General features: G+C 48.3%; 1 protein-coding gene across 4 annotated transcripts in view; it reads right to left on the reverse strand.

Annotated features, from left to right (window-relative positions):
• Window positions 1-23,739, reverse strand: part of HIVEP3 (HIVEP zinc finger 3) — a 354,592-nt gene that overhangs the window by 47,809 nt on the left and 283,044 nt on the right. For all 4 annotated transcript variants that reach the window (XM_077189804.1, XM_077189805.1, XM_077189806.1 and 1 more), the window contains one exon: window positions 17,349-17,494. In XM_077189804.1, coding sequence (XP_077045919.1) covers window positions 17,349-17,494 — 146 coding nt within the window. The remainder of the gene's footprint in view (window positions 1-17,348; window positions 17,495-23,739) is intronic.

A 23,739-nucleotide genomic window follows, 5' to 3' on the forward strand; every position in this document is an offset into this window, starting at 1 on the left:
CCTCACTGTAATTCTCAATATTGAGGGGAAAAAGGGAAATATCCACAAACCAACAGAGCCACGGAAAAAACCATCATCCCCTGTACATTGTGCACATCAAAATCCACAGTGCTTGGCCTTAGTGAATTCCTGGGAAGGAAAAAAACCTGCTCAGCCTCCAAGGCTCCCTTATCTGCTGGATCTCTGCACTTTACCCCACCTGGGAGCTGCCCAGTGACCAACCCCAATCCCAGCTCTCCTGCCAAGCCCAGGGCTGTGGGTTTAATCCTTTCTGAGTTCTTATTCAAGAAAATTTCCTGTTTTATCAGGCCCAGCTGGCTGGCACAGCCCAGGCCAGGGCTCTGCAGATAACCCCACACTTGGAACAGCTCTTGGGGTTTTGTGAGGGGCCTGAAATGCTGGAAATGCCCTGGAAATGCTCAGGCTCTTGCTGCCTTCAAACCACCATAATTCTGCCATCGAATGGTTTGTTTAAATAAGAATGTCAAGACACACATAGATGCTGAAAAGCACTGATTTAAGTGCTGATCTGAAACAGATGGGAGAAGAATTTGAGCTCAGAAAGCGTCGCTACTGTGCTGCTCCCACAAGGGCAGCCACAAAAAACCAGGTTGGTCTGGGGTCTGTGAGGAGTCAGAGCACCCAAAAGCCAGGAAAATGTATAAAATTTGGAGCCAAAGCACCCAAACCCAGAAAATTTTATAAAATTTTTATAAAATTTGAAGCCAGAGCACCAAAACCCAGAAAAATGTATAAAATCTGGAGCCAGAGCACCGAAATACAGGAAAATGTACAAAATTTGGAGCCAAAGCACCAAAACCCAGAAAAATGTATAAAATTTGGAGCCAGAGCACCCAAAATGCAGGAAAATGTACAAAATTTGGAGCCAAAGCACCAAAACCCAGAAAAATGTATAAAATTTGGAGCCAGAGCACTGAAACACAGGAAAATGTATAAAATTTGGAGCCAGAGCACCTAAAACTCAAGAAAATGTATAAAATTTGGAGCCAGAGCACCCAAAATGCAGGAAAATGTATAAATTTTGGCTACATCCATCTGATTATTCCCTTAGATCAAATATATCAAGTTAGGAACAGAGGGAAGGGCACCCAAGCATTCGGAAACACCTGAATTTCCAAAAAACCAAACGCCAGCTGAGCATCCCCAGGAGACTTTGCCAAGAGCCTGTCCCTAATCTGCCCCTTTTTCCTGCTTAAAAACCTTGGAATTCTTCAGTCATATCTCAACAGCAGCAAGAGCAGCTTATTATTCTATGAGGTCACATTTTCTTTTTGTTTGAGGCTCTACAGAGCAAGAAATCCTCAGTTCCAGCTGGGCTGGATTCACATTTTCAACGCAAACACAGGAAAATCAAAACAACAACGAAAAAACCCCAATGCCCCCAAAAAATCCCAAAACAAATAAAAAACAAACAAATAAAAAACCCGAATAATTTTTAAACAGTGAAAAATTACTTGGGATTTTAAAAAATAATTATCTGCAGTTCTGCCTCCAAGTTGGATCCATCCTTCCTTCCTTCCTTCCTTCCTTCCTTCCTTCCTTCCTTCCTTCCTTCCTTCCTTCCTTCCTTCCTTCCTTCCTTCCTTCCTTCCTTCCTTCCTTCCTTCCTTCCTTCCTTCCTTCCTTCCTTCCTTCCTTCCTTCCTTCCTTCCTTCCTTCCTTCCCCTCCTCAACCTCCAGAGCTTCAGTTCCACCAGGACAGAGCTCACAGCTCCTCCCCTTCCAGCTACAAACTGGGAGAAACTGGAAAATCCTCCTGTCCCAGTGCTCCCAGTGCCACTGCTGGGTTCTGTCCCAGCTCCCACAGCACGGTGAGTTCTGTGCTCCCCATGCAGAACAGGAAAACTTCTCCAGAAGGGAAATCTCAAACTGGGATGGGGGATGGCTTTATTCCCACTCCAGGGGTCCCTCTCCAGGTGGATCCCTGGTCAGTGGATGGATTTTATAGGAAATACACACAGAAATTCATTTTTAAAAACATGATTTATCCACATTTTACTCTCAGACCTTTATCATTTCCATCATTCCCAAGAATTCTACATCCCATCTGCCATCTCCAGTACTCTCTGGTAGTCAATACTAAAGAGAACTGAAAACCAACTACATTGGGAATATTAAAAAAAAAAACCCAACAAAACAAAGCCAACAAAAACAACAACAACAACAAAAAAGCAAAAACTCCAAAAAAACAAACATAAAGAAACCACACACACAAAAACCCCACCAAACCCAAAACTAAAAAGACACCAAACAGGAATCAGATCAACATCAGCCTTGCACAGAGAGTTGTCTTCCCAAAATAATGTTTTTCTTATTAGAAAGTGACAGAAAGGCAGTCCCAGAAGCCATTCTGGGACATTCTCAGGGTCACCTTCCTGCCCCGTTCCCAGGATGGGAGTGGCAGGCACTGGGCCCTGGCTCTGCCTCTTTGCACATCAGGTTCCTCATGGATTGCACAGGCTTGGAATCCACTAAAGGCTCCCTGAATTCCCTTCCTGTGGGAAATGGATTTGTAAAAAATTCTCAAAGTTTTAAAAAATAGGAATTTTTGAAACACCTCTCGGTTGCCCCATCCCTCGGTCAGAAAAAGGATTAATCCAGCACCCTCCCTGCCCAGAGAGGCTGCCTGGCTGTGCAGATGTTAAGAACTGCCTGATCCTGAGGCAATCTGATAAAAATCTGATAAAAAACCTTTGCCTGTTCTGATTTTGCAGGGAATTGATGTCAGTGCAGGGATGAAGTGCAAAGCCCAGAGGCTGGAGCTCTGCCAGCAGCCCATGAATGCTCTGCTCACAGGGACAGCTCATTATTGCAGACATTTGGCCCCTGTCACCCCCTGGTCCTGAGTCAGGCCTTGTGTCACTCCTGGCAATCAGAGATGAGGAGGGACAGCCCAGGTGATCACGGATTTCCGGCAGGACTTCACACAAATTCTCCTTTATTGTATTTGCAGGGTCCCCCATGGCAGGGAGGAATGAATCTGACTCCATGTTCTCAGGAGGTGAATTTATTCTTTTATTATACTATATTATATTAAAGAATGCTGTACTAAACTGTACTAAAGAATACAGAAAGGAAACTTATAGAAGGCTAAAAAGATGAAATTAAATAAATAATGCAGAATAATAAATAATGATAATAAATAATGAAAACTCGTGACTCTCTCCAGAGTCCTGACACAGCTTGGCACTGATTGGCCAAAGAGTGAAAAAACAATTCCCAGCAGAATCCAATGGAACAATCACCTGTGGGTAACCAATCTCCAATCACATTCCACAGGAGCACAGCACAGGAGAAGCAAATGAGAGAAGAATTGTTTTCCTTTTCCCTGAGACTTCTGAGCTTCCCAGGAGAAAAATCCTGGGTGAAGGGATTTTTCGGAAAATGTGACAGTGACAGTCACACACATGTGTCACCCACAGGGGTCACACAGGTGTCACATACAGGTGTCACGTGTGGTATTTTCAGGGTCCTCCCTGGCAGGAAGGAATGATGAATCTGACTCCATGTTCTCAGAAGGCTAATTTACTATTTTATGATACTATGTTATATTAAAGAATGCTATACTAAACTATACTAAAGAATACAGAAAGGATAATTACAGAATACTAAAAAGACAATAATGAAACTCGTGACTCTTTCCAGAGCCCTGACACAGCTGGGCCCTGATTGGCCAAAGAGTGAAAACAACTCCCAGCAGAATCCAATGGAACAATCACCTGTGGGTAACCAATCTCCAAACACATTCCACAGGAGCACAGCACAGGAGAAGCAAATGAGAGAAGAATTGTTTTCCTTTTCCCTGAGACTTCTGAGCTTCCCAGGAGAAAAATCCTTGGCAAAGGGATTTTTCAGAAAATGTGACAGTGACAGTCACACACAGGTGTCACACACAGGTGTCACCCACAGGGGTCACACAGGTGTCACATACAGGTGTCACTTGTGGTATTTTCAGGGTCCTCCCTGGCAGGAAGGAATGATGAATCTGACTCCATGTTCTCAGAAGGCTCATTTATTATTTTATGATACTATATTATATTCAAGAATGCTATTCTAAACTATACTAAAGAATACAGAAAGGATAATTACAGAATGCTAAAATAACAATGAAAACTCCTGACTCTTTCCAGAGTCCTGACACAGCTGGGCCCTGATTGGCCAAAGAGTGAAAACAACTCAACAAAATGGAACAGTCACCTGTGGGTAAACAATCTCCAAACATATTCCAAAGCAGCAAAACACAGGAGAAGCAAGTGAGAAAAGAATTTGTTTTCCTTTTCTCTGAGGCTTCTCAGCTTCCCAGGAGAAAAGTCCTGGCTAAAGGGATTTTTCCAGAAAATGTGAATGTGATACTCCTACATTTTCATTTTCAACGCCCTAACAAAGGAAAGCATCTAAAACTGCAGGGAAATGTTTTTTCCCAGGGAACTGAGGGCAGGTGCCCCTGTGGAAATGCAAACAAAAGGACACCAGGAGTGTTTGAAGCTGGTGCCTGCATCCAGCCATTCCTGGGAGTTTGGCATTTCCCCATCCTGAGGTCAGCTCTGACCCTCAGCCTCTCTTCCCTTCTCTGCTGGCTGCAACTTGAGCCATTTTTCTCTCATTTTTGAGCCATTTTTCTCATTTTTCTCTCCATTCCACTCCCCCCTCTTTGTTGTGAGAGCTCAGAGCTTCCAGCCTGTCCCTCACTTGCTGGATAATTACAGCTCTTCCCTTCTGACCAATTTCTGCCTCTCTCCATCCCTGTCCAGCCGCCACAATTGTCTGTGTGATCAAATCCTGCTCCTTTCCCCCCAAATCTCCTCACCTGTGTGTTTGAGGCTGTGTGAAATGCTCCTGTCTGTTCCTTCAGCTGCTCTTGGACACCTGAATTTGCTCACATTTGCTCCCAGCTCACAACATTTCAGCCCTACCCACAGCCCTGCAGACCAGGAACACCCATCCTAGCCTGAATGTTCTCTGTTCATTTTTGGTTTCTAATTCATTTATACTGAAAATAAATTAATTTGGTTTATATTTTGTATTTTAAAATGATGCAAAAATCCTGTCAGCACAAAGGTTCCATCCAGACTCTCCCCCAAGTTGCCCTTCTCCCCCTCCCAGACCCCAAAACCCTCAGCCTCCCTACAGGGCATGACCCCGAGTTGTGCACTCTGGGTTTCATAGCAAACCCCCGACCCCAAAATGAGATGAAGTCACACAAAAGCTCAGGGAAGAGGCTGCACCTCAAGTGCTGTGTCCAGTTCTGGCCCCTCAGTTTGGGAAGGATTTTGAGATGTTTGAGCCCATCCAGAGGGGACAACGAGGCTGGAGAGGGGCTGGGAACCCAAACCCTGTGAGTGAGGAACCCCTGAGGGAGCTGGGGGTGCTCAGCCTGGAGAAAAGGAGACTCAGGGCTGCCCCCATCGCTCTCTGCAGCTCCTGAAAGGTGCCTGTGCTCAGCTGGGGCTGGGCTCTTTCTCCAGAACTGACAGAACCAGAGCACACAGCCTCGAGCTGCCCCAAGGGAAATACAGGGTGGATATCAGGAAAAGGATTTTACAGAAAGAGTGATAAAGTTCTGGAATGTTCTGCCCGGGGAGGTGGTGGAGTCCCCATCCCTGGGGGTGTTTAACAAAGCCTGGATGTGGCACTGGGTGCTAGGGTTGAGTTGAGAGGTTGGGGCTGGGTTGGACTGGATGAGCTTGAAGGTCTCTTCCAGCCCAGTGATTTTGGGAATTCTGGGAATTCTGTGAAAAGCTGGGAATGGTCTAACCAGCTCTGAGGACAGCCAGGAGGTCTAAAAATGCAGCACCACTCCTGCCAGCCTTGATTTTGCCCCCATTTTTGCCAAGGAATGACTGAGACAGGGTGGGCTCCATGGCCACCAGTCTCTGGCAAGGCATGGAGGAGTTCCCCAAGCAGGACAGGGCTCCCTTTCTCCCTCTTGGCTCCCTGAATTCACCTTTGCCCTGCAGAAGAAAGGGAAATCCCACTTTGTCCTGCCCAGGCACCCATTATGTGCCCACCTCAGAGCAGGAGCTCCTCCTCTTCATCTGCCTGGCCTGATCCTTGGATCCACCAGGTGTTACAAGCAAAGAAATTGCTTGGAAAAATGCAATAATGAGTAGATTTTAAATTCCTTTAGTGCTCAGTGTGGCACTGGGGCATCCTTCACTCCCCACAGGTGACACAGGTCACAGCCAGGTACCCCAGGCACCTGTGAGAGGCAGCAAAGGCATTTTACTGCCTGGTTCCATTTATTAATTCTTGATTTGAGCTGGGAACAAACAGGAATTTTGTGACAGAGAAAATAAAACCCATGGTGGTGAGTGGAGTAAGATGCTGGGAAAACCCATGGGAATGCTGGGCTGAGGAAGAGCATCCTCCTCTTCCTCTTCTCCTCCTCCTCCTCCTCCTCCCCCAGCAGGGGAATCCCACGGGCTTGGATGCTCTCAGGGTTCTTAGGGGGAAGGAAATCCGTGCAGAAACTCGAGCATCCCACACGAGGTCAGGCAGGAAGCTGCAGACAACATTTCTGAATAATTGGCTGTGGGAAATGAGCACCCACGAGGACGGGAGAGGCTGAACCGGCAGAAAGAACTGGGGAAAATAACAAAGGAAACCAGACAAGAACCTCAGCTGAATCCTTCTGGGTTTGTTGGGTGTAGGAGCATCGGGGGTGGCATGGTCAGGATGGACAGAGAGCAGAGATCTCTGCAGCCAGGGCTGGAACTTGGGGTTCATTGCAAAGGGCCTGGGTGCAGGGCCCTGCTGGGAGCTGCCAGCCACAGCTCAGAGCAGGCCTGAGAGAAGAGAGGGGGAGAGAGGGTGAGAGGGTGAGAGAGCAAAAGGATAAGAGTGCAAAATTCCCGTTACAACACCATCAATCTTCTTCTGTGCTGAATATTCTAATTCTCACTAACCAATCTAGTCCAAGATACAAATCCTACAGCATTTCCATACAGCCTATAAGAATCATTCCATTACCACACTGGGTTACATTTTAAACCCTACAAACTCCTCTTTGGGCCCTTCTGCCAAGCTGGCAGGGTCTGCTCTGAGCCTTGGGCCTGTCTGCAAGCAGAGGGGATTGTTTGATCCAAAGGGGATCACCTTCAGCTGGCCATGCCATTGTTTGCCAGTTGTTCAGGAACTGAGGGATCTCAGAGCTTGCTTTCATTTCAATCTCCCTTAGAGTTTCCATATTCTCAAAATCTTTTGCCAGGCAATCATATTTGTAAGGCTTTCCTGTTTCATCTTCTCCAACAGTTGGGTTTCCTGGGAAAACAGGAATAAACTGCACAATGAACCCAGTTTGTGGAGTGAGATGTCCAGGCCAGGAAACATCAACAATTCCCAGTCAGATATTTCAGCTGGGGTGTTTGTGAGTCCCCTCACACAGCAGGAAAGGCGAGGATGGAGAGGAGAGGGGTTCATCCCAGAGTCCTGGGGAGCCCAGCCCCAGCTCCCCGGGAGCTGCTGGGAACAGCCTGGGCAGGAACTCCGGCACAAACACACAAACACAGCTGCTGTGACAGGAAAGGCGCTGGGGACATCCTGGAATCCCAAAGCCTGGCCTGGCCCCTGCACAACCCAAATGGGAACAGCCCCAGCCTGGAAAAGCCTTTGTGATCCAGCCAAGGGCTGGGGGGGAGCTGGGAAGGGCCAGTGATTATGGAGTCAGACATGCACTGTTTAATGGGGCCTGGGGGGGTTAATTGTTATATACAAAATATACCATATATTATATATGTTATATATTATTTGTTATATAATATATATATAATATATAATATATAATATATAATATATAATATATAATATATAACATATAACATATAACATATAACATATAATAAACAATATCTAATATATATTATATAATAATATAATATATAATATGTTATATGTTACATATTTATAGAATATACAATATATGATATATGATATATAATGAAATTTATTGTTAATATATAATTGTATAATATGCTTTAATTACAATATATATAGTGATTAAAATGTAATAGAATATATAACATAATAATATAATAGTAATATGGATCATATCTAATAAATATATAATAAATGTATCAATATTTACTACATGATAATGCAATAATAATTATCATGATTATGCTATTTAATTATATAGTATATAATAATAATCATATATAAGAATTATAATATACAATATATATGATATTATATTTATTACATTAAATTATATTATATTATCTTTTATCTTGAAATATTATCTTTTATTTCCTCATAGAAATTTTCTTCTCCAGGAGCTCCTGGCAGGCAGGCCTGGCTGCTGAGGGGCAGCTCAGGGCAGGGATGGTGCTGCAGCCACCCCACCCCTCCCTGTGCCCGCTCTTCCACACAGCCCCAGCCCAGGCTGGGCTGGATGGGGCTTGGAGCACCCTGGGGTATGGGGTGAGATGGAATCTTAATCCCTTCCACCCCAAACCAGGCTGGGATCCCATGAGGACACCCTGGGGTATGGGATCAGATGGGGTTTCAGTCCCTCCCACCCCAAACCAGGCTGGGATCCCATGAGAACACCCTGGGGTATGGGATCAGATGGGGTTTCAGTCCCTCCCACCCCAAACCAGGCTGGGATCCCATGAGGACACCCTGGGGTATGGGATCAGATGGGATTTCACTCCAACCCACCCCACACCAGGCTGGGATCCCATGAGAGCCCCCTGGGGTATGGGATCAGATGGGATTTCAGTCCCTCCTACCCCACACCAGGCTGGGATTCCATGAGGACACCCTGGGGTATGGGATCAGATGGGATTTCAATCCAACCCACCCCACACCAGGCTGGGATCCCATGAGGACACCCTGGGGTATGGGATCAGATGGGGTTTCAGTCCCTCCCACCCCACACCACCCTGGGTCCCATGAGGACACGCTGCACCCTCTGATTTAGCCAAGCTCAGAGCCCAGCAAGCGCCACCTTTGCTTTGCTGCTCCTGCTCTGACTCTGCTCTTACATTTCTGCCTTTCCTCCTCTTCCCAGTGCTGTTTCCCACCCTCTGCCTCCATCCAAGAAAAGATTTCCTGAACAAACCAGTGGAAAAAATTGATTTTTCGCTTTGACTGTTCCCTGAGTTACCAGAGAAAACATTTTCTTTTTAACTAAACCAAAAGTTAACAAGAAAAATCCAAATTTTCATGAAGACACTTTAGGACTGAAAGAAAGAAAAAGGATTTGCTTCCTATGGACTTGAAGCTTTTTGTCATATTGGCTTTTAAGTACATTTTAATGTAAGAATATAATGATTTCCAGAGCAAAAAGCACAGATTCCACTCATTTTGCAAATATTTTTCTCTCCTTGCTGTTTTTCTCTCTTCTTATTAAGGAATGCCTCTTTCAAGCAGCTGAGCTGCCTCTTAAACAATTCCCCCTTTTATCTTGTCAGCATTGGGAAAATTTAAAAACCTCTCCTTCCTCAAATTGCCATGCTGTGTTTTGTCTCCTTTGGATTAGGTTTTTAAGCAGAAAAAAGTGAAGGTTTTGTGCTATTAAAAAAAAAAAAAAAAAGTGTAAAGATGCTGAAAGAGACCTCGAATTCTTTTAGGAGAATTGTGGAATATCCAGAGTGGGGGGGGATTGGGAGGCATCCAGAGGGATCCAGAAGGATCCTGGATCCAGCTCCAGATCCCCCCAACAGCCCCAGCCTGGCCATCCCTGCAGCGCTGCCCAAATTTCTCCCCCACCCTTCATCTCCCCCATCCCTCCCTCTCACAGAATCATGGAATGTGCTGAGCTGGAAGGGACCCACAGGGATGATCAATGCCAAAGCCAAGCCCTGCCCAGAGCCCCCAGCAAGCCCAGCCTGGGCATCCCTGGAGCTCTGGCAGCCTCGGGGCCGTGCCCATTCCCTGGGCAGCCTGGGCAGTGCCCAGCACCCTCTGGGGGAAGAGCCTTGCCCTGAGCTCCAGCCTGAGCTGCCCTGGCCCAGCTCCAGAACCTTTCCTTGGCACCCAGGATAGATCCCGGTGAGTGGGAGCATCACAACCCTTCAGGCTACAACTAAACCCCATGGAAAACCCACCAGAAAACCAAATTTTGGGAGGGAGATGGGGCCTGGTGCCTTTGGAGGGGATTTTGGAGAGCTGCCAGCAGCTTTTGCTCAGCTGAGCTCTGCCCAGTCCAGGGTTTGCTCTCCCTCCTTCCCAGCGTCCCACCACGAGTGGGTTAATGGTGTTTGGAGCTGATGGGTAACAGGGCTGTCCCTGGGGGCTCAGAGGGACATTAACCCCCCCTCTGCACTGCTGGTGAAGTCCTGGCTGAAAAACAACCCAAAATTCCACACCTAAACCCCACTTTTAATTATTTTAATTAAAATACCCTTTTGGAGGCAGCATAAACTCCAGTGCACAGGCTGATGCTTGAGGCCTTACATTGGTGTTGCCGGGAGAGCTTGGCACAGCCAGGATGGGATTTCGTGGGGGGCAGCCCTGCCTGTGGGGGAGTTTGGGATGAGATGGGCTTCAAGGTCCCTTCCAACTCAACCAAAGCACGCCTGTCCTGGATGGCCAAGGAAATTGTATCTGTTTGCCATCTGCATGGCAGCTGTCTCCTGTTCATGGGCAGTTTGCCTTATCTCTTCCACACCCACTCCTCCCTCCAGGGACACACCTGCTGATACCAGCTCTGGAATGTCCCTGCATGGCTGATAAGAACTACAGCATCCCATTGGCAGATGGGAGCCCAGAGGGAGGAGCCAAGCATTCCTACCCGGATAGAATCTGGAGATTCTGGAACACCAGCACGGCTTCTGCACTGCATTGCCCAGAGGAACAGCAGCTGCCTCTTGCCCTGCATCTGCAGAGGCAGAGACTGCACCTTTCTCCAGGATCCCTGCTCCAGCAGAACCAGCCCTGGCACTGCAGGAGGGCTGAGCCACAATTCCAATGGTTCTGCTGCCAGCAGCCTGACCCACAGGGTGTCAGGCTGGGTTCTGACTCTGGCACTGTTGCTTTAGTTCACTGCATTCTTTATTTGATCCTTTTTTTTTTCTTTCCCTATTAAAGAACTGTTATTTCCTGCTCCCATATTTTTGCCTGAGATCCCCTTTAATTTAAAATTTACAGCAATTCAGAGGGAGGGGGTTTACATTTCCCATTTCATGGGAGGCTCCTGCCTTCCTCAGCAGACACCTGGCTTTTGAAACCAAGGCAATGCTATGATCCCATAATTCTGAGATTCCCAGGAGGACTCTGCAAGGAGGGCATCAGGGCCTGCTCAGCACTTCTCAGGACAGGGGAAATCCAGCAGCCAAAGCCCCAGGAGATGCTCCAGTGGACGCTGAGTGGTCAGTCTGGCACCAGCAGCCCTCAGGAAAAGTCTGAGCACCAATTTCTCCTGGCCATGCAAAGCAAACAGACTCAGGAAAACCCCTTTCACTCAAAAATGTAAATTACAGGAATTGTTTGCTTATACCTAGGAATGGAGCAAAATATTCACACTGGGAGAGGTGGGGGTGCTCCCCTGGCGAGGAGAAGGCTCCAGGGAGAGCTCAGAGCCCTTGCAGGGCCTGCAGGGGCTCCAGGAGAGCTGCAGAGGGACTGGGGCCAAGGATGGAGGGCCAGGAGGCAGGGAATGGCTGCCAGTGGCAGAGGGCAGGGCTGGATGGGATCTTGGCAATTGGGAATTGTTCCCTGGCAGGGTGGGCAGGGGCTGGGCTGGAATTGCCAGAGCAGCTGTGGCTGCCCCTGGAGCCCTGGCAGTGCCCAAGGCCAGGCTGGACATTGGGGCTGGCAGCACCTGGCACAGTGGGAGGTGGCCCTGCCATGGTAGGGGTGGCACTGGAGGGGATTTCAGTTCCTTTCCAAACAAACCATTCTGGGATCCGGTGATTCCTGTTTAAGCCCAGCCCTGCTCCACAGAGGTGTGTTCCCATTCCAGGCACTGCCCTGGAGCCCTGAGTGAGTTCAGGTAAATTTGGGGCCTTTGTGCAGGGCCAGGACTCCAGGATCCTTGTGGTCCCTTCCTACCCTGGGTAATCCCTGATCCCACATTTTATGTTAAATGAAGGAGCTGCCCTTGGCTCTGTCTGGTGCTCAGGGCAGTGGGAAGTGCCTCGGATTCCTCCTTCCCTGCTCTCCTCAACCCCTGCCTGTGGGATCAGTGACTCCTTCCAAAACAAACAGGGAGAATTCTCAGAACTCGTCTGAGCCGAGGAAATCCCCTGGCGGGGGTTGGGGTCAGGGCTGGTTCAGCAGGGAGCCTTTGTCCAGGGGAATTCCAGCAGGTGAGCCCAGGGAGCTGGGCTGGCCACAGGAACGGGGAGATGCAGGAGTGGCAGGGGTGGCACGGTGGGGATGGATGGAGAGCAGAGATCTCTGCAGCCAGGGCTGGAACTTGGGGTTTATTGCAAAGGGCCTGGGTGCAGGGCCCTGCTGGGAGCTGCCAGCCACAGCTCAGAGCAGGACTGAGAGAAGAGAGGGGGAGAGAGGATGAGAGGGGAAGAGAGTAAGAGGGTAAGAGCGCAAATACCAATGCAAATTCCCGTTACAATACCATAAATCTTCTGTGCTGAATATTCTGATTCTCACTAACCAATCAGATATTTGTGCCTCCAATCATAACATTACAGCCAAAAGTGTTTTTTCTCCCTGAAACAGTTAAAAAGGAACAGTTTTCCAAAGAGAAAATGTAGTTTTCACTATACATGGCACTGGTTTGAGGATGTCAGTTAGGCTTTTTATATTTATTTTTATTATTTATATTTATTATATATCTTGGTACTGTTTTTCCCACTGGTTGTGATTAACTAATTAACTAAACCAACGAATTGTCCCCATACCAGCACAGAGGGCTGGGCTGTGAAGCAGAAGGACAGGGATTGAGCATCCCCAGCCCTCTGCTCTCAGGTTCCATGGTGGGAATGGCAGCAAGCAGGGAGCAGGGAGCAGAGCCCGAGAGCAGCACAGACCCCAGCCCGCCCCAGGTCGATACCAATCTCTGGTTCCATGATGTCAGATTGCACAATGGGCACCCCAGGGGGGTGGTGAAGGTGACACCGAGCCACCAAGGAACCACAGCACTTCTCCTGCTGGCCAGCCTGACCTTCAGAGATCATTTTCCCTGCTCCAGACCAGCAGAGCATCCCTCAGGATGAGCGCAGTGGATGTTTTGATTGGCTCCTTGAGGGGCTCAGGCATTGACCTGGCTGTTTAATGGCTCTCCCAAGCACAACCCGAGGAGCCTGTGCAGCCTCCAGCCTGTCCTTGGGGTGTTAAATGACTCCAGCCACCCCTCAAGGGCCAGGGCCATCTGCTCAGAATGGGGATTGATCCAGCCTGACAGAATTCCACAATTCCAAATAAAAAGCTGCGGCTGAAATTACACATGGAGTGACCTCAAGGCACTCGATTCCTCTCCAAGAGGAATTTGTTCTTCCAACAGAAAACCCCGTGGACCCAGCCCCAGTGCAGTGTGGAGAGGCCAAGGCAGGACCATGCAGGTCCCTCCTGAGGCTTCCAGGGCACCAGAGAGGCTGCAAAGGGTCTGCAGAGCCCCTTCCTGTTGGAATCTGGGGGGACACAAGAGAGATGATGGACTCTGGACCTGGCTGACAGAAGAGATTTGATAACAGGATGCCTTGGCAAAAGCACACGGAACTTTGAAAATTAGACCTGGATTGCAAGAGGATTCAATCAAATGGATTTACCAGAAAAAGAAAATCCCAGTAAACTCTGCAAGCAAGGGATGTTGTTGTATGCATAAGTTTGTGCGTGTGATTTTAACCTAATCATTGTAGTACACATTACCAGTCTCCCTGAAATAGTAAAAAAGTGTTTGTATCCCGTAATAAAATCAGATTCTGATCCCTGAATCAGTCTCCCTGGCTCTCTCCATCACCAACACCTCCCATCAGGAGCCTGGTGCTGGAAGGGCTGGGACTCACCAGGAGCTGCAGACCTCCACAGGCAGCTCCTCCTGGGAGCCCAGGGCCTCCTCCTGAGCTGGCACCACAAACCCTTCACACACAGAGGGGAGCGAAGGGCTGAGCCCCATGCCCGGCACTGCTGAGCCCTGATCCCAAACCCAGCCTCAAGGAACCTCCAGGAACCTGCAAGTGCTGGAGCCAAACTCTTCCCAGGGGGAAACAAGAGGAGCCAATCCCTCCCAGAGCTGTGGAGGAGACACCTCCAGGGGAGACGAGGGGAGCCAAGCTGCCCCCAGTGCTCCAGGGGATTCATGAGTTCCTTCCTGACAAGAGAGAATGGTGCAAAGAGGAAATTTGGCTTTTCTGGTCTCCCCTGAAAGCCAAGGAATAAAATTCCAGCTAGGAGGCTGGAGAGCAGCAGGAGAAATCTCAGAGATGGTCCTGGAAGTGCCCTTGAGGGGAAAAGTGATGGGGTTGGGGAAAGTGATGGGATTGGGGCAGGCAGAAGACTCTACAGAAGGAAAGTGAAGAAGACGGCAAAGAGAAAAGCAAGAGCTCCAAGGAAATAAAAAATGAGGGGAAGAAGGAGCTAAAAGAATTGCAGCAAGTGCACATTTTGTGAATTTCTTTATAATCTCACTCCTTGGTTGAGACGACAAAGCGTGGGACGGATCCAAAAGCTTTGAATCCAACTGCATCCCCTGGAAGGATGGACCTGGCCAGCAGCATTCAGTGTGAAACCAATAAATAAAGGGAAAAATGAGTCAAGGAAGAAATTTTTATAGGGAAAAAAAAGCAGAATAAGAGAGTGAAATAATGTCTTGAAAATGGCTGCACTTGGTGTAAAACCTTTTCAAGAGATGGCCAGGAAAGGGAGTCTGATCCATTTGGGAACTTGCAGATGAAACCAAGCACCTGTGGATTTATCTGCAGGAAAAGGTCCTGGCAGACCCTGGGAAGGGGCAGCAGGAAAAGGTCCTGGCAGACCCTGGGAAGGGGCAGCAGGAAAAGGTCCTGGCTGCTGGGGCTGCACACCCTGACACCAAAACCTTGTGAGAATGAGGCAGGGGGCACAGGAGCAGCCTGGGAGCACAGCCTGTCCTGCTGGCCCTGGGCACTGCCATCACATCCACACATGGAATTCAGGCACGGAATTCGTTGCTGTGAGCTCCTGGTGTGTCCCAGCCAGAGGGACACGGGCAGAGCCACAGGAAGTGTAAAATTAAAGCCAACACAGGTTGAGGATGGCTGGCACATTCCCTGGATGGCACAGAGCTTTGGTTTGTGGCTGCCATGCAGAAGGACACGGCCTGAGTGTCCCCAGCCCTCTGCTCTCAGAGTCCATCCTGGGAATGGCAGCAAACAGGAAGAGCAATTGAACAATTTTAAGAAATAAACAGCAGCATTGGACCCTGGCAGCAGCACAGACCCCTGCTGGCCCTTGGCTGTGCTGGGGTGGGGACAAAGCCCCCCCCTGTGTGAGCACAGCACTAGGGGTGCAGCACTGAGGGCCCCCTGAGCTGCTCTGAGAGGGGCAGGGGGAATTTCAGTCCTGGTAATGCTGAGCTGCTTCAATCAGGGCCAGGAAAGAATGCAGGAACCCCCCTGAGCAGCCACAGGGACCACCCAGTCCAGGGGAACTGAGGTTCCCATGGCATTGAAGGCAATAAAACCCATCTGCTGAAAATGGCAATGCAGGATGTGTCCATTACCATCTGTATGGCAGATTACCTTTGTCAAGTGGGCAGTTTGCCTTATCTCTCTCTCTGAGTGACCACAATCACTCCTCCCTCAGGAGGGGACACCTGCTGATAACAGCTATGGAATGTCCCTGCATGGCTGATAAGAACTACAGCATCCCATTGGCAGATGGGAGCCCAGAGGGAGGAGCCAAGCATTCCTACCCGGATAGAATCTGGAGATTCTGGAACACCAGCACGGCTTCTGCACTGCATTGCCCAGAGGAACAGCAGCTGCCTCTTGCCCTGGATCTGCAGAGGCAGAGACTGCACCTTTCTCCAGGATCCCTGCTCCAGCAGAACCAGCCCTGGCACTGCAGGAGGGCTGAGCCACAATTCCAATGGTTCTGCTGCCACCAGCCTGACCCACAGGGTGTCAGGCTGGGTTCTGACTCTGCCACTGTTGCTTTAGTTCACTGCATTCTTTATTTTATCCTTTTGTTTTCTTCCCTAATAAAGAACTGTTATTTCCTGCTCCCATATCTTTGCCTGAGACCCCCTTAATTTAAAATTTACAGCAATTCAGAGGGGTGGGGAGGGTTTGCATTCTCCACTTCAGGGGAGGCTCCTGCCTTCCTCAGCAGACACCTGGCTTTCCAAACCAAGACACCATCCCAGTGGCTCCCAGGGGTCCCATCTGCCACAGGAGGCTGACAGAGATTTCCTGAGCCCCTCAAATCTCTCATTCTGCTGCTCCCTGAGCCATATCAGGCCACAGCCATGGCAGGGTTGGGCCTGTTTGGCTCTTTGCATCCCCCATCCCTGCCCAAACCTGAGCTGGGCACACAGAGCCCACAGCTGGGGCAGAGCTGAGCTCTCCTGTCCAACAAGCAGCTGTCCTGTCCCCAAGCACTGATTTTCCCTCTTGCTTTGCTAGTTTGGCCATCTGCTAACAAGGTATTTTAAAATAAGAGCAAACTTCATCTGGTAGCAGCAGAAAAACCACAAGCACAGCCTAATGAAAGCCTTTTTCTAACACACAGAAACCAAGAGCACCCAACAGCAAGGGCAGAACAAAATCCTGCTGGACATTGCTTGCACCAATTTGGCCCCCTCTGCAACACCCAGGAAGGATGATCTTTAATTGCAACCCCCAGACACATTGCTTGTGAGCTATTTTTTAAAATTTTAAAGAAATAAACAGCAGCTTTAGACCAGTGCTGAATTCCTGAGGCGCCCCCTGGATTACCTGGAGCCAAGGTTTAAGATACACATCAAATTAAAGCCGTGCATCCATTCTGGTTTGAGCTATTTCAGTTGGGTGGGATGGCAATCACATGAACAAAACACTTCTTTAGTTCCCCACCCAAACCCCAGGCATCAGGAAAGACCTGCCCAGAGCCTCCTCAGAATGGGAACAACCATCAGGAACATCATTGGCAGGAGAAGGCTCTGGAAAGGTTGAGCAGACACAGAGTGCACCTGCATCACCTCAGAGACAGCTGCGAGATGGATTTGTGCTCTTCACTCAACCACCCACTCAGAAAAGAGATCCAGGTGACTGCTGACTTAAAGACAGCTCAAAAATAGGAAATTAATGCACTCCAGATCTGGAGGGCTGAGTTTTATAACAGTGGCTGTGGAAAATAAACCGAAATCCAGCTCCATCTGCTCACCTCCAGTGGCACCTTGCCATCATTGTAACAACTCCACACAAGTGTGAGACACAAGAAGAGAAATAAAATGAGACACTCACCCTCCTTCAAAGATCTTGATCCTCACCGGCTCCCCTCGCTTGGTCACAAGAGCCTCTTCTTCTGATTTTCCCCTTTTCTCCTCTTCCTTCTCAGCTCTAGTTATATCTTTTCGACCTTCATTAGAAAGGAGCGAAGGCAAATGAACCTATCTCCCCAAAAGAGCAAAACAATCCATGATTACAGACAGAATCACTGGCAGGACACACAGAGCAAACAGCCCCAGCAGAGCCAGCGCTGCCCCAGCACTGACCCTGACACCAGGGGCTGGAATTGGGGCACCCCCCCAACAAATGGGGCCCTGCTGCTGGATTTGGGGCCCTGCTGCTGGATTTGGGGCCCTGCTGCTGGGTTTGGGGCCCAGCTGCTGGATTTGGGGCCCTGCTGCTGGATTTGGGGCCCTGCTGCTGGGTTTGGGGCTCTCAGGGTTGTGGGGGATTTGCTGTAACCCCTGACTGATAGAGGGGCCTTTTTTGAGCCAGGTCTTGATGGGGTCTCTCTGGTGTCAAGATGACCCCAAGGTGTTAGAAAATCTCTTTTTTCCCAGCCCCGAGACCAAAGAAGGAGTCAGGATTCCTCTGTTTTGGTTTTCAAGGTTGTTTATTATTTCTTTTCTATAACATTTGAGAGGAATGGTGGATTTGTCTTTCCAAACAAGCTGTGGGTCTGCTGGGAGATCAAACCAGCACTGGGAGATAAAAGAAGCAATGGGGAGGATTCCACTGATTGATGAATGGAAAAAGAGATTTGATTTTACAAATAAACTTTAGGTTTGCTGATAAATGAAATTAGACATTGAAAGATGAAAGAAAAAATGGGGAAGAAAAACCCCTAAATTCTGTAAGAATTAAAAATTAAAAGGGAGGGTTGTACATTAGAGGGGAATCTTTGGGATCAGGTGTTCTGGGGAGTCTGAACCTCTCAAGTGCCTCAGAAATGGGGAAAGAGAGAAGGGAAATGCAGCTGGGAAATTGGAATAAAAAGGAGGCTGCACCCTCCAAAAACTGGAGAGACCCCAGGGGATGCCCCATGGCCTCTGCCTTGATTGGAATAAAGTAAAAGGACTCCTCTGTCTCCTTTCTGGACATAAACCTCTGGTGTTTGTGGATTTATTTTCCTGGCACATTCTTTGTCTGGCAGGTTGGTTTGTGGCACACTGACCAGCTTGGGGTGGTGTTATCTTTTATACTAAAAACTACCTGTACTTTATTTACAATAATTTTCCAATTCCTATCACCTATGTTAGACAGTCTGTCTATTCTAAACCAATCCAGAAGTGTCACCATCACAGCAGAAGATGGAGGACAAGAAGAAGAAGGACAGGACATGCCCAGATTCCTCCATCTTGCCTCTTGAACCCCCATTCTAAATCCCCAAAATTCTACTTAAATTCTACTTTTTCACCCTGTGACAAATTAACCATCATTCTACTCAAACTCTTGTGGCTTGTAAATCCTCACACAGAGTTGGTGATTGTTTCCATGGGCTAAGATGGAAGGCACAGGTGTTTTTGACTCTGTGCCAAGGTCTCTGAGCTCCTACCAGGGTCTGGAGTCACCCAGGGCAATCAGAGAAATTTCCTGGGTTCCAACAAGGTCTCATAAGTTTTTGGAGATTTATATTACACTTAAGGTAGCTCAGCTACTTTGGAAGGCATAAAATTAGCAGGATGGCTTTTGTGGTAGTGTTAGAAATAAAAAAGTTTTAATAAAAGGCAAAATAAGAAAACTCTTTACAGAGAAAAACCGAGACAGGTGCAAGAGGCTCTTGGTAAAACACTTCACAAAAGCAATTTGTTTCTTTGTTTTCTTCTTTTTCTAGTAAATTCATGGCTTCTGTCCAATTGGCTATCCTCAAATTTGAGGTGAAGTTTCTTAGGTCTTATGAGGTGTCTTTTTTGCTAATTGAGGAAAGAAACTTTTGGGCTTTTTTCCTTTTTAAGGAGACAAAGGATAGTTTTGTCACTCTGTCAACACACAAAATATTCCTGCATCTGACAAGTTTTTTAATTGCTGCCTCCAGGTTATCCAGCTCTTGCCACCTGGAAAAATGAAGGATGAAGAGAAGTGCCTGGGGTGACCCTGAGCATGTGGAGTGTCTGTTCCCAAACCTCTGTCCCTGGAAAATGCTCTCTCTGAAATGCACATCTGAAAGGTCTGGAGAGGGGGCATCTGCAGAATTTGTACATTGAACCCCCAGCTTTACCCCACATTCACACACATTCACACAAATTTGGGCTTCAGCCACCTCAGCCTGACATAAATCAGCATTCCTGGGCGATTTCCTTTCGCTGCCAAGGGCACAGCCCAGAGAAAGCCACAAAACCCACGGGAGAAAAGAATCCTCAACCTCCCCACACGTTCCCAGGGCCAAATCTGCTTTTTCACTGTTAAATTGCCACTTGTTGAGGGGGTTTTGTGTCTCAGCCTTGTCCAGCTCAAGGTTTAAGTCATGCCCTGACACCTCACCTACACGATGAACGTTGTTTGTTATAGGATGGACCTGAACATCAAAGCTGCCTCTGTGGGTGGGATGAGGGAGAGCTCTGCACACCTGGAACGAAATGTTGGGATGTCCTAAATCCTGGGACAAAGCCAGGGAGAGCTCTCCACACCTGGAATGGAATAATGGGATTTTGCCCTCTAAATCCTAATAGGACATACCCAGGGAGAGCTCTTCAACCTGGAATGAAATGTTGGGATGTCCTAAATCCTGGGACAAAGCCAGGGAGAGCTCTCCACACCTGGAATGGAATATTGGAATTTTGCCCTCTAAATCCTAATAGGACATACCCAGGGAGAGCTCTTCAACCTGGAATGAAATGTTGGGATGTCCTAAATCCTGGGACAAAGCCAGGGAGAGCTCTCCGCACCTGGAATGGAATAATGGGATTTTGCCCTCTAAATCCTAACAAAACAAATGCAGGTGAGCTCTCCAACCTGGAATTCTAATAGGATTTAGCTCCCTAATAGGATTTAGCCCCCTAAATCCTAATAGGACACAACCAGGGAGAGCTCTCCACACCTGGAATGGAATAATGGGATGTTGCCCCCTAAATCCCAACAGGACAAACCCAGGGAGAGCTCTCCAATCTGGAATAAAATATTGGGATGTTGCCCCCTAAATCCTGAGACAAAGCCATGGAGAGCTCTCCACACCTGGAATGAAATATTGGAATTTTGCCCCCTAAATCCTAATAGGACATACCCAGGGAGAGCTCTTCAACCTGGAATGAAATGTTGGGATGTCCTAAATCCTGGGACAAAGCCAGGGAGAGCTCTCCACACCTGGAATGGAATAATGGGATATTGCCCTCTAAATCCTAACAAAAGAAATGCAGGTGAGCTCTCCAACCTGAAACAAAATAATGGGATGTTGCCCCCTAAATCCCAACAGGACAAAGCCAGGGAGAGCTCTCCAACCTGGAATGGAACATTGGGAGGTTGGTCCCCTACAGCCCCCCAGGGATCTCCAGAGAAAGGAAAGCAGAGCCTTTCCCCCAGGTCACCTCTCACACAGTCACTCTGACATGCACTGAATCCATATCCTGGATGAGGACCCTGGATCCACATCCTCACATTCTCTGTGACTGATGGAGGGCTGCAGGCAGCTGAGAGCAGTTTTCAGAGGGGCTTTGGCCTGCAGGCAGCCCCTGAAGGCTGAAGCAGAGCTGGGCACCCTTGGCTCTGGCTGGCAGGGATTCACCTGCCTCACCTCAGCCCGGTCTGTGGGGGATGAATCACCCCACTGGAGCCTCCTTGTCTCCCCTGGTTTTGGGGGAAGCCACAGAGTGAGCAGCTCCAACAGAATCCTGCAGAATCCAGGGGGAGTTTTGGGGGAAGCCACAGAGTGAGCAGCTCCAACAGAGTCCTGCAGAATCCAACAGGGATTTTGGGGGTAGCCACAGAGTGAGCAGCTCCAATAGAGTCCTGCAGAATCCAGGGGGAGTTTTGGGGGAAGCCACAGAGTGAGCAGCTCCAACAGAATCCTGCAGAATCCAACAGGGATTTTGGGGGAAGCCACAGAGTGAGCAGCTCCAACAGAATCCTACACAATCTAGGGGGATATAACTCAGCCTCCCCAGCTGCTGGAACTACCACAGGATGCTCAGCAGGAGGAGGGATGGACTCACTCAAAAGTTGCTTTGCAAAACTGGGGTGGAGCATTTCAAATGTGCCCAGGAATTTCAGGAGCTCAGCTCAGAGCATTGAATGCACCCAGGGCTTGGGGCCAGGTCAGCCCCATGGCCACACCATCCACACACCCATCCTAGAAGCCTCCTGGGAATGGTCCCTGTGTAGTCCTGTGTCCCTAAAAGTGCCAGGAATTTCATGACAAAAAGCCCAGGGCAGTGGCAGGAGCCATTGGAACCATTTAACAGCAGGAATGGTCTTGAGCTGGTGGCTGTGGGCATGGAGATGACAGTGAGGAAATCAGCAGCAGGAGACACTCAGAACCCTCAAAAATTAAACTTTTAGGGTTGTGACTTCACCTCCTGATGGGAGCTACGGGCTCAGAGCACTGCTAGGGACAACCTTCCCAGGTTTACTGAGGAATACAAAACAATTGACTTGCTAGATGTAGCATGAGGTTTATTTATTGCAACTTTTGAAAGCACAAAAACATTGACAGATGAAAGGCACCAGAGAGCCAAAATCATACAGTCACTACTATCCCCTTTTACAGTCTTGTTGGAATTTACAGAGAGTGCAAGCCCCAGTACAGTGTCACCAGCCATCCCTACATGCACGCTGGAGCACGCAGCCACTCCAGAATTCCAGAATTTTCTGCTCAGCAAATCCCACTGGAAATTGAAACCCCAAGGCAAGGACGGAGACAGCACGTACAGAACTACTGTTTGCTGCATGCATAACTGTACAAAACACCAGAGCTTTTTACATCTCCTGGGAGGCCTAGTGACACCCTGGAGTTACATGGAGGAGGGAACAGGGAGGGCAAGGAGCCAGAGCAGAGTGAGCTGAGGGCTGGGCTCCAACCCTGGAGTGATGCTACTGCTGCTGCCCCTCCTGGCAGCTGCTGCTTCCCCACCCGTGTTTCACACCCTGCACGGAGGATTTATCCCCACTGATCACAAATTAGTGCTGGGTTTGGCAAGAACTCGATTTATCTCTGCTTGCTGCAGCTCTCAGGGCTCTGCCGGCCACGTGGGAGCAGGGCTGGGTTAGGATCTGCTGGTTCCAGGTGAACTGGGCAGGGTGAACTCTTCACAAACTGAGCCATGGGAACCTGAACCTGCACCACCAGGCGGCTTGGAGGGGTTGGCTAAGGGGGTTTAGAGGCTTTGGGGGAAATGCATGCAGTGAAATGTGGGTTTGGATGAGTGAGGGCTGAAGCCTTTAACCCTTTAACCCCTGTTTAACCTTTCCCTTCAGGGAGGGAGGGTCTGGTACCTCTGGACACTCACTGGGTGTGGGTTTTAGCACCATGGCAAAGAGCAGGGCTCAGAGCAGCACAGGCACTTCCTTTAGGGATTGAAATCCAGGGTGCTGCGGCACCACTCGGATAAAACCCTTGGAGAAATAGTGCATAAATCTCAGCGTGGTTATTGCACTGCTCAGGTAATTATCTGCCCCCGTGTCCCTAGAAATCTGTCTCTTGGATTTCTGCAGGAGAGTGATGGAAATGCTGAATAGAAATAAAGATTTATTGAATCAAAGCGATTCTACTGTGTATTTTAAGACATATTTATAAGCAGCAGCTGCAGCAGCGATTATGATAAATTTAATATTCAGAGTTCATTTCATGACACAGAAATAAAATGAATAATCCATCAATATAAATTGACTTGAGATGAATATCAAATTGCAAAATCTTTAGAGCGATTCTGTTTGCTAATCTACATGAACATGATCTGGATTAAAGGGATCTGTTTGGTTCAGCATTAAGCAGGAAGGGTAAAGTCTGGCTTTAAAATGAGATACATAAAATTAGGCAGCTCACAGGAGGGTCTTAAAGACTTCTGTGCCCGTGTGGGCAATGCCTTGGGGGAGCCCTGCCCCTGGGAAGCCACTGTGAAGTCTTAACTCTAAAACCAGGCATAAAATATCCTTAAATACCTGGAAAAGCAGGTGGGCAGCTATGGACCAAACGGACCAAACCACAGGGGTGTTTAACAAAATGTGTCTGACCAGCTGAGGCACTTTTATAAATGTCACTGTCAGCCTTTGTGCTTCTTCAGGGGCCTAAATACACTTGCAAATCTCCCTGTAATATTTTTTAAATACTTTTAAGCATGCCTCTCCATGTTCATTAATGTGAGATGAGCAGATGCACAACCAGACAGAATCCCATTTCCCCAAGGTAATCCTTTCTCTTCATTTCTAACATGCAAAATGCAGGGAATTATAACAGCGTTTAAACAAAAAAAAAAAA

Source organism: Agelaius phoeniceus, chromosome 22 (assembly GCF_051311805.1).
Source record: "Agelaius phoeniceus isolate bAgePho1 chromosome 22, bAgePho1.hap1, whole genome shotgun sequence".
Taxonomy (NCBI): domain Eukaryota; kingdom Metazoa; phylum Chordata; class Aves; order Passeriformes; family Icteridae; genus Agelaius; species Agelaius phoeniceus.